Raw genomic sequence first — 15,417 nt, 5'->3', positions numbered from 1 at the left:
CACTAAATACAAAAGCTTTGCAAATATGTCTGGCAAGGCAGATGATGACCAATGAGTACACTGTATCTTTACATACCATTTTATATCTGAAGGGGAGGGATATATATTTTAGGATAATATGCATTTATCATGGGTGTATGAAAATATCGTAAGGTTTTTGGGAAGTAAATTAGAATTAAAATTATTTCACCAGGGGTATAATTCCAGTATAAACCTTAATTAGTAACAGCAATCACATTGAAACTTTGGTTAAGCTAACAGGTACCATTGTTTGGAAGTGAACATCAGGGTACAGATGTGAATAATTGTTTTTCACATAACACAAAGAGCTATAATTTATATTGCGCTCACTGATTGGTGTTAAGGAGGTAGGGAGGACGGGTCACTGTAATGGCTAAATGGATAAAGAAAAAAGGCAAAAGTAAGGAATTATGTAGTCCAGAAACTTCTCGGGGTCCATTCTTTTTCCAGATAAAAAGCAGTGTCATGGTGTAGCTCTGACAGGAGTGGGAAGAATGTTGCCCATGCTGCTGCTGATGCACAGTCACTGCGTGACAGGTGTGACTGTGCCTTCAAGGTTTCACTCTCCTTTATGTATGCATTCTCTGTGTTCATGCACACAACACAGCCCAGGTGTGGCTTCAGATGACAACTCGAGGAAGTTCTCTCCTTCTATCATATGGTCCCTGTGATTTAACTCAGGTCCTTTCGGCTTGGCACCAAGTGCCTTTACTCCCTGAGCCATCTTGATGGTCCTCATATTCATTTTTTAATCATGAGTTATTGTTGATTTAGACACAATTCTACAAGATTCCTGTTACTATTACATTTTTTCATATACTGCCTGAAGGGAGTTGCAAAAATTTCTCTGAGACATTCAGTAAGTAAAGGGAAGAGCTGGATTCAGCATGCAGGTCATGGTTTGAGTTCTGTGACTCAGGCCTTCTACTAGATGGTCTAGTTCAGTATATCTCCTTACTTACTTCTTTGATTGCTAATGTAGCCTTTACCCCCAAGGAGGTTCATTCTACTGGATAGAAACGATTAGGATCTCAGACTGTTCACAAGTACCTAGCATCACTGGGAGCAGGAAATAACCCTGGGGCTACCCTGTCTGAGAAGACGTCCAAGAAGAGGTGGACTTTGCCTTATGTTTTTAGCTTCTTACCACAACATATTGTAGGTATATTTAGTGTATATTATTTAGTGTAGCATATTTAGTGTATAGGTTCTGGTAAGCGTTTTATATCCTTGTGTTTAAAGGGTTTTGAGAACAGTTTAAAAATAGTTCAAATGTGTGTGTACTTTTGATGTGGTAGTTCACATCAGAAACACTACCTTACTAAGGTATTGTCAGCATATAGGTGGAAGGGTGAGTTCAGAGAAGTCTCAGGAAGAACTGAAGGAAATATTCTGCTGAAGAAGACAGAACACTGCTTTAAAAATGGTAACTACATTTTTTGGTAGCATTTATAGTAAATGCTTCCTTCAGCAATTGGGTTAGACTTGAATATGTGAACTATATGAATTTGTTATTCCGATTCCATCTTTGGGCACCCACTTGAAACACTTCTAAGTTCACCTAGTATTAAAAATGAGTATGTATTGTAACACTTTCAGATATACAGGAAGGCAAAAAAGATACAATAATCACAAATCAGTGTGACCACATCCTTGCTTTAAACTTAGCTCTAGAAACAAGGACAGGAGACATTTCACCCCACTGGTAAATTCCTTCCTCCTCAATCTGTGGTAAAGTCTACCTATTGTGGAGGCTAAGGCAGTTCTACTTTTTTTTTTTTTACTACTTAAGCTTATTTGTGTAAATATATCTATTTGTTTAGCTGTGACTATATTAGTAAATATTTTGATCATGGATAATTTGTATTATATATGATGAAGTTGTGAATACTTCACCATTTCTCTATCCTATTCAGTGGGTCTTTTCTGTGTTCACATAGTATTTTTCATGAATAGATTTTTGGTTTTTGACATAATTTGCCCACTTTTTCTAATATTTTCACTTTCCTATTGATTTACATGTATTCTTTTGATATGAATATTAATCCCTTATTTAAATATGTATTGAGAACACATTTGCTTAAGCTATGACTTACTTTTTCTGTCGTAATGTGACTCAATGACAGAAATTTGACATTTTAAGGCAGTAAAATGTATCATTTCTTTGCTATAGTTTATGTCCTGTTTTGGTTTTAAAAGACTTCCATAATGAGGTAATAAAACTTATGTTAAATATATTCTACAAAGCATTTCAAATGCTGAAGATGAAGGGTCAAATTTGGCCTACCACAGCCAATTAGAATATTGCTTAACAGTACCAGTTTAGTTAATACAAGGCAAAGTTCAATATGGTACCATCAATATTATGTATATAAATTTACTGTTCAAACTAGATATTTTATATAGATAAGACTATAGGGTAAGGAGTCTATTGCTGAAATACAAAATTCTGATTATTAATGTAGAAAAGTGTTCATGTATGTATCCATATTTCCCTATAGTAAGCTTGTTTCTGAAATCTGTACTTTATCCCACTGGTCTATTTATTCTGTCCATATTGTAATATTATAATCAGTAGTGCCTAAATTACAATATATGTTTTTTAAGTTTCTCTTCAAGTAATTTGTTTCTCAATTTTGATGTTTTCATATTCATTTGGCTATTGTAGTTTTTATTTTAAATTTAAATTTGTTTCAATTTAGCTAATTAATTTTTTTTTTGAGACAAAGTCTTGCTCTGTAGCCCTAGCTGTCTGGAACTCACTGTGTAGACCATCATGGCCTTGAACTCACAGAAATCTGCCTGCCTCTGGCTCCCAAATGCTGGTATTAAAGGCATGCACTACTGTGTCTATCTAGTTCATTAATTGTTTTTGAGACAGGGTCTTACTATGGACTGTCCTGGATCTTTCCTGGAAGTCCTGAAACTATTCATGTAAAATAGGCTGACTTTGAACCTATAATTATTTTCTTGCCTCTGACTTCCAAGTGATTAGGATTGTGTATATAAATTAATTATAGGGATGAATTTAATACCTTATTAATATGTTTTCGAATCCATGACCAAAAACCTCTCAGTTTATTTAGAACTTTATCTGTCATATCTATTGTTAAATTTATCCCATGTTCTGTTTTTCTAATTAAAATTTGCATAGATAATGGATTTTCTTTCTTATTCATCTTGTAGCTCTAATATATTCTCTCTAAAATTCTAGATGCCTCAAGAATCATTAATTTTTTCAAGGACAATCACATCAATATTGATAAGGATAATTTTTAAAGATAATTTTATTCTTCTCTGATCGATATGACTTTATGTCTTTAGATTATGTTATTACCAGCAGAAATACAAAGAGTAGGCTACTGTTACTAGTTTGATTCTTGTTCCTGGTCTTTTTGGATATCTGTTTCCACAAATGGTCTGGCTTTAGAGCCGTGTCTCTTTCCTTCTAAAAGATTGTGTGCATGTTTGTACCAAGAGAATGTTTTGATGTATGAATCTCAGAATTATCAAAATGTTTTTGAAGGTATTAAGATGATATTTTGCTTTTAAAATTGTTTTGCTAACACATTGACCCATGGAAGTGATTTTCGAGTGTTAAGCTAATCTTGCATTCATGGAGAAGCTTTTGTGATAATGGATTTGGTTTTCTAATATTTTGTAAAGGAATTTTGTATCTCAGTTCATGATTTCTATTAGACTGTTTTTATTTACATTTTTATAGCATGATTAAATGTATGTATACACATTTATACATATATTATCAATATGTTTTTTATTTATGATATGTTATTATTATTATCATTTTTTTACATCCTGACCACAGTTTCCCCTCCCTCCTCTCCTTCCAGTCCCTCCTCCCAACTCCCCTCTGCTCTCCTCATATCCACTTTTCCTCTGTTTCTATTCAGAAAAGGTCAGGCATAGATATCAACTAAACATGGTATATCAAGTTGCAGTAAGACTAGGTACCTCTCCTCACATTAAGGCAACCTGAGATGAGGAATAGGGTCCCAAAAGCAGGCAAAAGAGTCAGAGACAGCCCCTGCTCCCACTTTTAGGAGAAGACCAAGCTACATAACTGTAACATATATACAGAGGGCCTAGGTCAGTCCTGTGCAGGCTCCCTGGTTTTTGTGAACACCTGTGAGCCTAGGTTAGTTGATTCTTGTGATGTCCTTGACCCTCTGGCCCCTACAATCCTTCCTCCCTGTATTCTGCAGGATTCCCTGACCTCTGCCTAATTTTGGGAAGTGGGTCTCTTCATCTGTTTTTATCAGTTGTTGGATGAAGTCTCTGATAACATGGGCTAGGCACCAATCTAGGAGTATAGCAGACTATCATTAGGCATCATTATATTGACTTTTTAATTTAATTTTTTTTTTGCTACTTGTATTTGGTTCTATCCCAGATCTCTGAGCTGTCCAGTCTTTGAGTCCTGGTGCTCCAGGCAATGTCTGGGGTGGGCTTTCTCTCATTACATGAGTTTGAGGTGGGCCAGGCATTGGTTGGTCATTCCCATAATTTCTTTGTCACCTTTCTCCCAGCATATCACAGACTGTAGGTTGAAAGTTATGTGCCTGGGTTGGTGTCCCAATCTCTCCACTGGAAGTCTTGCCTGGTGACAGGAGATGGCCAGTTCAATCTAATTATTCCCTATTGCTAGGGGCTTTACCTGGGGTCATCCTTGTAGATTCTTGTGAGTTTTATTACTGTTTTTGTTTTTTTTTTTTGGTCTTTTGGGGGGCCTGCCACCCAGCTCCCAAATAAATCACACAGAGACTTATTCTTATTTATGATTGCCCAGCCTTAGCTTGGCCTGTTTCTTGCCAGCTTTCCTTAATGTAAATTATCCCATCTATCTTTTGCCTCTGGGCTTTTACCTGTCTCTATTCCTATATAATTTTCTTTGTTTCTTACTCCATGGCTTGCTGTGTGCCTGGGTGCTGGCCCCTGGGTCCTCCTCCTTCTCTGGCTACTTATTTCTTCCTCCCAGATTTCTCCTTCTATATAAATTCTCTCTGCCTGCCAGCCCTGCCTACCCTTTCTCCTGCCTTTCTATTGGCCATTCAGTTCTTTATTAGACTATCAGATGTTTTAGACAGGCACAGTAATACAGCTTTACAGAGTTAAATAAAGGCAACATAAACAAAAGTAACACACCTTGAAATAGTATTCTATGACATATTACACTAGGTTTCTCCCTCACCCTAAAATGCCCCCCTTTCCAGTTGTCTCCTCTAATTGTCTCCAACCCCAGCTCTCCCTCCTGTTCCCATCCCCACCCACCCTTACTCCACTTGAAAAATCTATTCTATTTCTGCTTTCCAGGGAATTTCAAGTGTCTTCCATTGTGCCATCCTTGTTACTTCCCCTCTCTGGGTCTGTGGATTATAGCATGATTATCCTTTACTTGAAAGCTAATATCCACTCATGAGTGAGTATTTAACATTTATCTTTCCTCACTCAGGATGATTTTTTTTTTCTCGTTCCATCAATTTGCCTGAAAATTTCATGATATCATTGTTTTTAACAGCTGAGTAGCACTCTATTTGTGTAAATGTACCACATTTTCTTTATCCATTCTTTGGTTGAAGGACATCTAGAATTTTTTTTTTTTCAGTTTCTGTCTATTGTGAATAAAGCTGCTGTGAACATAGTTGAGCAAGTGTCCTTGTGGTAGGATGAAGCATCCTTTGGGTATATGCCCAAGAGTGGTATAGCTGGATATTGAGGTAGATTGATTCCCAATTTTCTGAGAAACTGTTTTTCCCCCCATCTTTTTTATTAAAATTGTTAAGATGTATTCTGCACCTTATAATAAACTTTAGGTTTAAGTATTTACAGTTGCTTCTTAATGTCTTAATGTTTTGTTAGATTCTATGGTGGAATCATGAAGGCATGCTGTTTTTGAGTATGGCAGTGTTTTTGGTAAAAATCCAATGCCCTTAGTAGATGCAGACTGGATTGTTTGTTTATTTTAGTATTGAGTCTAGTATCTTTTTTCTATTTTTTGGTATTAATTTATTTGATATGAAGTTGTCAAATTTATTAGCATAGATTGTACATAACTTCATTGCTTCCTTTTCTGTGCTCAAAGTATGTTTTCCACTTTAAAATTCTATTTGTTAGTATGCCAAGTATTAAATTTATTATGACATTTTCATATATGTATAGCATATATATATATATATATAAGTGTCATCATACATTGTTCTAATATGCCCTCCCTCCTCTGTCCTTCAGTCCCACTACCTGCTCCTTCTTGCCTTCCCTGTCTCCCCCATATTTAACCCTTCTTTCTGCTTTTATGTCATAAACATTTTCCTACCTTTTTTTGCTCTGCCTCCTCCCCCTTTTCAAGATCTCTTCTCTCTCATGGTTTCTTTTATGCTTCTTTCAGGACCTATGCTCACAGATACTTTATGTCCGTATGTACACACACACACACACACACACACACACACACACACACACATTCATAAATTTAGGTCTAGAGTTGGATATGAGGAAAAATATGCATTATTTTTCTAAATATGGCTTATTTTTGTTGCTTTATATGTAATATCATGGCTTCATTTTCTTTTATAGTTGAAAATAATTCCATTTGTGCCTGTGGTGTGCACATGTGTGTGTGTGTGTGTGTGTATGATGCTTTCTTTATCCATTTTTTTAATAGACAGCTAGACAAGTTTCTACTTTCTAGCTGTTGTGAGTGGTATAGCAATTAACATGTATGGATATTTGATGTTTATTGTCTGTGTTTTTTAATATATGATTTAGGCTTGTGACACTAGAATTGCAATCTAGTTTGCCTTGAAATAGAAATCCAAACAGGAAAAAGGATTATGAGATTGTCTTAGAAAAATGAAGCACTGAAAGAGGCCTTGAAACACTGTCAGTTGCTGGCAGGAATTTGTAGTTCCCTTCCTGAGATTTCAGAGGAACAGAATATGTTTTCAGAGTTAAAAATGAGTACAAAGGAAAATGTTTCTGTGTGGTTACTTATTTTTTTCCTTGAGTTCATATCCTCACATTGTACAGAAATAAAGTTCAAATTGGTTAGGAAGAGGTTTTTGTTTGTTTGTTTGTTTGTTTTGTAATGCAGTATTTGCAAATTGGACCTTATTTTGATGGGGTCACGTTTACATATTCTTGGTAATTTGCCTCTTCATCTTGCCTCTAGTCTTTTATTATTCAAAACTGAATACCTGGCTTAGGTGGTCCTTGGAAGCCAGCTGCCCCTCTCTCCTGGGACTGGGGGAAGTGCTTTGCTACTTTTTCTGGCTGTTTTTTAGTCTATGTTTTTCATAGTCTCTTCATTTTTATGAGATCTAGAGTATAACGTTTAAATAATACAAATTTGTGAAATTTATGGGCTTGAGTTATGTAGTTCCTCAGATATTTTATATACCTTGCAATAAACATGTTTTTTTTAAAGATTTATTTATTTTTTTATTATGTATACAGCATGTACGAAGAGGGCACCAGATCTCATTACAGATGGTTGTGAGCCACCATGTGGTTGCTGGGAATTGAACTCAGGACCTCTGGAAGAGCAGTCAGTGCTCTTAACCTCTGAGCCATCTCTCCAGCCCCAAACATGGTGTTTTTAAAAATATATTTTCAGGATTATACCTATTTCACTCTATGAAATAGTGTAACTGAGAGGCACTGTAAATTCCTCTAAACATTTTTTTTAAATACCCATAAGTAGTAACCCTCTGCACCCATTTCTTTTTGGGTATCTATGAATTAGAAGCTGATGGTAACATAGTATATGATTTGTTGTGTAAGCAGTGTACTTTTTGGTAATTTATAAAATGTCTGTGATACATCGTTTCCATATGTGTTTCTGAAAGAGTTCAAAGAAAATGCATTCTATAGCAAAGAGGGAGTGGGAAGGAGAGGGTGGGGGCATGTAAAACCAAACCAGTGAAACAGTAGTAGGAGGCTTAGAGACTTTGGTCTATGATGAGTTAACTCTTCCTTTTTAACAAGAAAAAAATGATAGCTGGCTTGTTTTGATTGGACTGGAACAGAAATAGAAAGAAAGAAAAAAGAAAAGAAAAGAAAACCGCATAGACAGCACCCGTTTTATCTTTACCAGATTCCCATCCCCCAGATTCTGCTAGGAAGGCTTTTAAAGCTGCCTTAATAATTAAAGTAGACAGAGCTGAAATCTTAGTAACTCCTGATTCTTTTATGTAAAACTTCACATGTTGTTAATCGGCTGAGCACTTCCCAGTAACTGTGCGCTGAAACTATAACAATCATTAGGGAATCTGTCAGCTGGATCTAATCCAAAAATTAAATACTAGATGTTGTCCAAACTATAGTGAACTAATTATTTTAAAAATCTCATCATAACTTACTGTTTTGTTATTTCCAGTGCTCTGCTGACCCAATACTGATATATGATGAGTACATATTTCCCTATCCTTGTTCATAGGTATTTCTTTTGCTATTTTGACTTTTCTGACCACATTCATCTCAGTGGCTTAAGGAATGTTTTACCAATGTCTTTTAGTTCATTGTTTAATAGGAATAAAGCTCTCTGCTGCTTCATTCTAAACTAGTGGTTCTCAACCTTCCTAATGCTTTATCTTTTAGTCTAGTTCCTCATGTTGTGGTGATCCTCAACCATAAAATTATTTTCATTGCTACTTCTTAACCATAATTTGCTATTGTTATGAATTGTAATTTAAATATCTATGTTTTCCTATGGTCTGAGGTGACCCCTATGAAAAAGTTGTTCAACTTCTAAAGGGGTTGCCACCCACAGGATGAGAACTGATGCTCTAAACCCATCTTCCATTTTCTATTTCTGAAACTCACCTCTATTTATTTTCCTACATCTCATAATTAATGAATATTCCATATATGAACATTGTATTATATTATTTAATAAGCAACTATATATATATTATTGTATACATTAGAATAGTTTGACATTTATATATATTGGGAAATCAGTAAACCAAACTAGTTCATATATCCTCACATAATAGAGTTTTGTGCTAAAAAATATTTAAGATCTATCATAGCAACTTTTAAGTTTATATTGTTATTAATGATAATCTCCATCATATTCCCAGGGTCCCTACAATTTATTCACTCCAAGAGAAACTTTGTTTCTTTTTAATTAACATCTCATCACTACCCAGCAACTCTCATTCTATTCTCTACTTCTATATGCTTGACTTTTTAAACTGGTGATATATTTTATATATCTCTCTTTTATCTTTCTGTCCTTTCCTTTGTTCCTGATCCAAAATGATACTGCATTTGTCTCTCTGTCCTGGTTTATTTCATTTACAATGTATTTCAGATTCATTCATGCTTTCTCAAATGGTAGAATGTCTTTCATTTCTGAGACTTAATCTTATTCCATAATCCATTCATAATATACTTCTTTCTCATTTATTTGATAGGCAAACACCTGCTGTCTGTTGACAAGAAGTTTTTCTTTTATCTTTTTATCTTCCTTCATTTTCCTCTTTTCTTTCCTTTCCCTTCCCGAGTCCCACCCATTCTTCCTTCCTCCCTCCCTTCTCTCTTCCTTCTTTCTCTCTGCCCCCCCCCACCTTTTTTTTTTTACAGTACTTGGGATGCAGCTCAGGGTAAGGTGGGCTCTCTAGCACAGAGCTACACCTGTTTAGACTCTTGTCTTTTGGGTAATTCATTCTCCCAGGCATGAAGTAACAAGTTGGGTATATAACCTGCATTTCTCTGATGGCTTACAGTGTAGAGCATTTTATCACGTATGTGTTGGCTATTTGTATGTCTTCTTTTGACAAATGTCTTAGGCTCTGTCCACTTTCTTTTGGGTTGTTTTCTTTCTATTGAAGTGAGTTCTTTTCATATCTGGCATATTTAATGCATTACTAGGTGTATTTTTCCAAATACATATGTTTTATTTTTATTCTGTTGATTGTTCCATTGGCTTAAGATATTTTTAGCATGATACAATCTCATTTGTCTACTTTTATTCCTTTTTAATTTTTTTAAATTTTTTTTTTTTTTTTTGTTTTTCGAGACAGGGTTTCCCTGTGTAGCCTTGCGCCTTTCCTGGATCTCGCTCTGTAGACCAGGCTGGCCTCGAACTCACAAAGATCTGCCTGCCTCTGCCTCCTGAGTGCTGGGATTAAAGGCGTGAGCCACCACCGCCCGGCTCCTTTTTTATTTTCTTTTTGCCTGTGTTCTGCAATCAGACTTGAAAACTCTTAACAGAAATATAAAAACATCCTTTGCATGTGTTTTCTTCCAGTATATTTGAAATTTCAGCTTTTACATTTAAATATTGAGTAAACCTTGAGGTGATTTTGTGTATGTGGTGAGATGAGTACTTTATTTTTTTTAAATTTAATTTATATTATTTCTATGATTTAATATATATTTAATTTAATATATATTAAAATATGAACATTTCATTTAATGTGTTTTGGTCATATTCACCTCCCATCCCCCAGTTCCTAGGTCCACCTGCCCCTTCTCTACCCACCAACTTTGTGTCCTCTTTTTAATTTTTTCTTAAATTTTAACCTACCGAGTAAATTCGTGCTGCCCATAAGTATGTGACTCTCGGATGTACGGCCACCCATCGAGCGTCGGTTGGCTTGCCGGGTGCCACGCTCTTAAAGAAAACTGACTCTTCCCCTCTTAGCAGCTATTAGTTCCCAGAGAAATCTGAGCGAGGGTCTTTGTTTTGCCTCCCCTCTCCATGATGGAATTTGGTCTGTTTTGAACGTGCATGGACCTCATGCTGCTGTCGCACCTGCTGTGGCTTCTTCTGTGCGAACGTCCGTTATGTCTGGGTAACACTGTTTCCTTGTAGCCATCCATCATGTCTCACTCTTCAAACCTTCCTATCCCCTGTCCCACAATGACCCCTGAGCCTTGCGAGGAGGGGTTGCAGTGCCGGGGTCCCAGTTAGAATGAGCATCCTGTAGTCTCCTGTCCTCTGCACTTTGACCAGTGGTGGGTCTCTGTGTTAATTACCAGCTACTGCAAATAGATGCTTCTCTGATGAGGGTTGTGAGTTGCATTAATGTGTAGGTCCCCAATATGTCAAGTCATTAGAAGTCAGTTCAAAAATGTGCCCATTTGGCAGAATAATAGTAGTAGGTTCTCTTCTAAGGTCTATGACCCATATAACCACAGGTTGTTGGCCTCAGTAACCACAGCAAGTGTGGGTTTCTTGTGAAGTTTGCCCTCAGTTGAATTAGAAATGGACAAAAATCCCATGATATTTGTGCTCTGTTGCACTAGTAGGTATGTCTTGCAGGCTGGTTATCATTGTGGTTCCTAGAGCTCACAGCTGGGGTGGGATTGATGATTAATTTTCTCCTCTGGTAGTGTGTATATCCTCTTCCAGCACTATATAAGCTATCCCGTAAGGATGAAGCTTCCAGGTCGATACCAGATTTCTCCATGTACTCAAGTATGTGTTATCTTCAGCAATAGTCTTGCTGCTAAGTCCTGGAGGGTGACCAAGATCATTGGCAATATCCTGTGATATGTGGGCATTTGTGTGACCTCACTGGCCAACCACTCCAGAGGTGGTAAACTCTTTCTGTCACTGAGCTTTTTATTTGTTAGCCTGTGGTGTCTAATTGGGGAACTGTTGCCATGTTAGAGCCTAATCTCCATGAATATATTTTTGTATATACATTTTAGGAAGCTTCTACAGTAGTAGATTCCTATATGACTTTTTTAAAGACCTTTAGCTCTGTTTGTCCCTCCTCATGTATTCCCTCCTCTATTCTGCCCTTGCACTCCCCACCCCCCAATTTAATCCTTCCTATTTTATTCTTTTTTTTTTTAAAAAAAGTCCTATAAGTTTTACATTGAAAAGTATAACATACGGGAAGTTTCTGTAGGATTAATACGGAGGCAGTTTGTGTTTTACATGTTTATTGTGAAAAGTTGGGAACATAGGATGATATAAATAAGATATTATTATCATTCATTCTCAACCCACTCAATGTGTAAGCCCGTCTTCTTCATTCCCATTTCATTTATTCTTATTCTTTTTTGCTCATTTTCTTTTTTCCTCTTTTAATTCCAAATCTCCATGTATGTTTTCTATCAGAATTTTTTTAAAAAAATGCAATTTTGCTAATTTATGTTCTACTTTGTAGTCAATGCCTTGTTGGTCATGTTTTCCCATATTTAAAAAAAATCTAGAAATACTTTTTCTTAATTTTATTATATAATAATATAATTATATAAATTATTAATTATATAAATTAATAAATTATTATATAATTTAATCATCACATATAATAATTTAATCATTATTAGCTGTTCAGCTTCATGACAGTTTTTTTTGATAAACAAAATATCCTATGAGTCATTTAGAGGAGTAATTTTCATATGTAGCTGTGGATGCTTTATAAAGGCAAAACCAATTTATATTGCAAGGACAAAGGTCAGAACCTTTTTGTGGATGCTTAGAACATATTAGGAATTGATTCTTGTGAAAAATTATTATAAATTCTTACTAGTATGATGGAGTGAGCTGTGGCTTTTGTTATTAAAGGATTTTCATCAGTGTTCTTGGAAATTAAGCAACTTTAGAGTCTTGGATTATACTTAAACTGTTTTGGTAGTTCAGAAGTTTTGATCATCAATACCATATTAGAGTTCATTATGAAAACAGAAGAGAGAGGGCTAGTATAGTTACAGAAACCATGTTTACAGGGTAGCATTCATTGCCAGATGGAGAATACAGGGACCATAGGAACCCACTAGATTAGTATTCCACAGCTCAATGGAGGATTTTTTATAGTAAGGACTGCTCCCAAGTGGAAAGAAAAATCCCATATAAACTAATATATATATATATATATATATATATATATATATATATATATATATATATATCAAGCTTTATATTTCAAACTACCAAGAATTCAAAGACACAAAAGACTTACTTGGGGAACATTAAATGTTCATTTTAATTATTTACTATATTTATTTGGGTATAAGTTGAATTTAAAAAGGCTCTCTCTATATAGTTAGGAAGCTAAGGTTCTTTCCAGTTACAACAACAAATTCTCTAATTCTCTAGATATCAATGGGGTGTCTGATAATTCAGTTCATTTCTGACCCCTGTAACCCAAAGACAGTGCTAGACTGTACAGGTGTTCTGGCTCAGTTACAAAGACTCAGGTGCCTGATGCAGGATCTTCAGATTACCTGTGCCCTAACCAACTAAATAAGGGATTTTATAATCTACTAATCAGAAAGTAAATAATGCTGTTTATAGTGTGCCACAAAGGATTCATTTTGTGAAATATTAGTTAAAGGTGTGTTACATTTGTTTATGCTGTAGAACATTTGTTTAATGATGCAAAGATGTGTTGAATTCTTTTCTGCTGCATTTGTTTAACTCTGTGAAGCTGTGTTACTGTGCCTGTGTCAAACACCTGATTGGTCTAATAAAGATCTGAACAGCCAATAGCAGGGCAGGAGAGGAATAGGTAGGGCTGGCAGGTGGAGAGGATACATAGAAGGAGAAATCTGGGAAGAGAAGATGGAGCAGTGGGAAAAGGAGAAGGAGAGGAAGACATCAGGGGCCAGCCACCCAGCCACACAGCCATCAACAGAGTAAGAAAGAAAGGTATATAGAATACAGAAAGATAAAAGACCAGAGGCAAAAGGTAGCTGGGATAATTTAAGCCAAACTAAGGCTGGCATTCATAAGAAGGAATAATTCTCTGTGTATTTATTTGGGTGCTGGGTGGCAGGCCCCTCAGAGATCAAAGAGTGAAAAAACAACAACAGATTCATTGCCAGGAATGAATGGAAGAGACACTAATGGCCCCTGTGGTGTGGAATGCACAAAGCTGTGATACTCATTTTGTATGCAGTATCCTCCTATCCTCTTGATGTGTTTATTAGCCTGGGATCTCTCTATTCTCTATTGTTTAATTTTTTTTAATTATTTGTTGCTCTAGGTGTCAGTAGGTAGGCAAGACCCATTATTATTCCCGTCTTCTGTCTCTGCTCTTCCCCTGATGTTGAGATGGGAGTTGTTAATGACAATTCCAACTGTCTAATTATGGTTGGTGTCTCTGGCATTCGGTTCCCATTTGGAAACATGCTGGGAATTACATCATTAGAATATAAGTATCTATTACCACTTGGGAGTTTCTAATCCCAGGGGTTCAAGAGTTTTGTGTCAAAATCTGGGGACAAAGGCCAAACGTATATTTTATATGTTATAGAAGCTTGTACTTCTTTCATAAGATTTTAGGGCAAATAGAATTGTATGCCTACCAGAACATTAAAAGACACAGCGCGCGCACGCGCACACACACACACACACACACACACACACACACACACACACACACACACCCCAAGGAGCCCTGTCTGGTTGTAGTTTGTAGTCTGTATGTGTTCTCAGTTTGATTTATACCCCACAACTCTGCACCAGGCATCTCTGTTAGCAATTGTTTCTGCTCATTTGTGATTCAATTCTAATTAATGTTCAGACCCTGAGTTATTAACAAACCAAAGGACTTAGCAGTTTGATCTTTTTTCTGATTAATGATATCATGGTTTAAAGACAAATCTCATAAAAAGTCTAAAAATCAGAACATGAATTCAATCAAATGACTTAAATCAATTAAGTATTTCTGCAAGATGTTGGGGGAGTTGGCTGTTTTTATGATCTAGGAAAACTTTTCACTCTGATGTTACCAAACTATTTTTCCAGTTTTTCTTTCTAGGTTATTTCCCACTATTCACACCTGCATTTGAGAAAATTTTCTAACTGAAACAAACTTAAATAGGTTCTAGTGGGTTGTGTGTGTGTGTGTGTGTGTGTGTTCGTTCGTGTGTTCGTGTATATGTATGTGGAGGAGGGGAGTCGATATTGTTAATATACAAGCAAGGTTCCTTCTTCAGGGAAGATCATCTGTGTGTCTGTGATCTGTATGCAGGGTGCTTCTCTGAGATTAGCAACAGGTGTCTGTGGCCTTAGCCCTATTCCTGACACGACAGATGGCTGGTGAACCAGCAAGTGGAATGACGGTTGCCAAAGTCAAAATTAGTGGGGTTGTAATTCTAATCAGCATGGCCATCTCACTAGTATGTAGTCTTTGCATACTATGTATGCAGCAGTGGTGAAAGATTCCAAAGTGTCACTGTGCTTTCATTTTGGAAATGCATTCTTTAATAATTTAATATAATGTGATACGTGGTCACTGAGAATAACGAGGATAACAGACAAATGTAAGTATAAAAATCAGTAATTCTACAGTTCCATGTAAGTACTAATTTACAGCTTTTGTGTTTCTGTTTTTATGTAACTGGGGCCCTTACTATATTTAGATTTTCGTATTCTCATTTACTTAGGTCAGTGCATCATTAATACTTTTGCGT

At 36.1% G+C, this 15,417-nt stretch overlaps 1 protein-coding gene across 2 annotated transcripts in view; it reads left to right on the top strand.

The window, feature by feature from the left end:
• The window catches only part of Mei4 (meiotic double-stranded break formation protein 4), a 171,406-nt gene that overhangs the window by 16,415 nt on the left and 139,574 nt on the right, over positions 1-15,417 (top strand). Inside the window, exon 1 of one of the 2 annotated variants that reach the window (XM_042281384.2) lies at positions 10,627-10,838. The exons of the other annotated variant lie outside the window; for it this stretch is intronic. Coding sequence (XP_042137318.2) covers positions 10,775-10,838 — 64 coding nt within the window. The 5' untranslated portion in view covers positions 10,627-10,774. Of the gene's footprint in view, positions 1-10,626; positions 10,839-15,417 lie in introns of those variants that run through there. 2 annotated transcript variants of the gene reach the window in all.

This window comes from Peromyscus maniculatus, chromosome 7 (assembly GCF_049852395.1).
Source record: "Peromyscus maniculatus bairdii isolate BWxNUB_F1_BW_parent chromosome 7, HU_Pman_BW_mat_3.1, whole genome shotgun sequence".
Lineage (NCBI taxonomy): Eukaryota > Metazoa > Chordata > Mammalia > Rodentia > Cricetidae > Peromyscus > Peromyscus maniculatus.
This window is presented reverse-complemented; position numbering and strand designations above follow the sequence as displayed.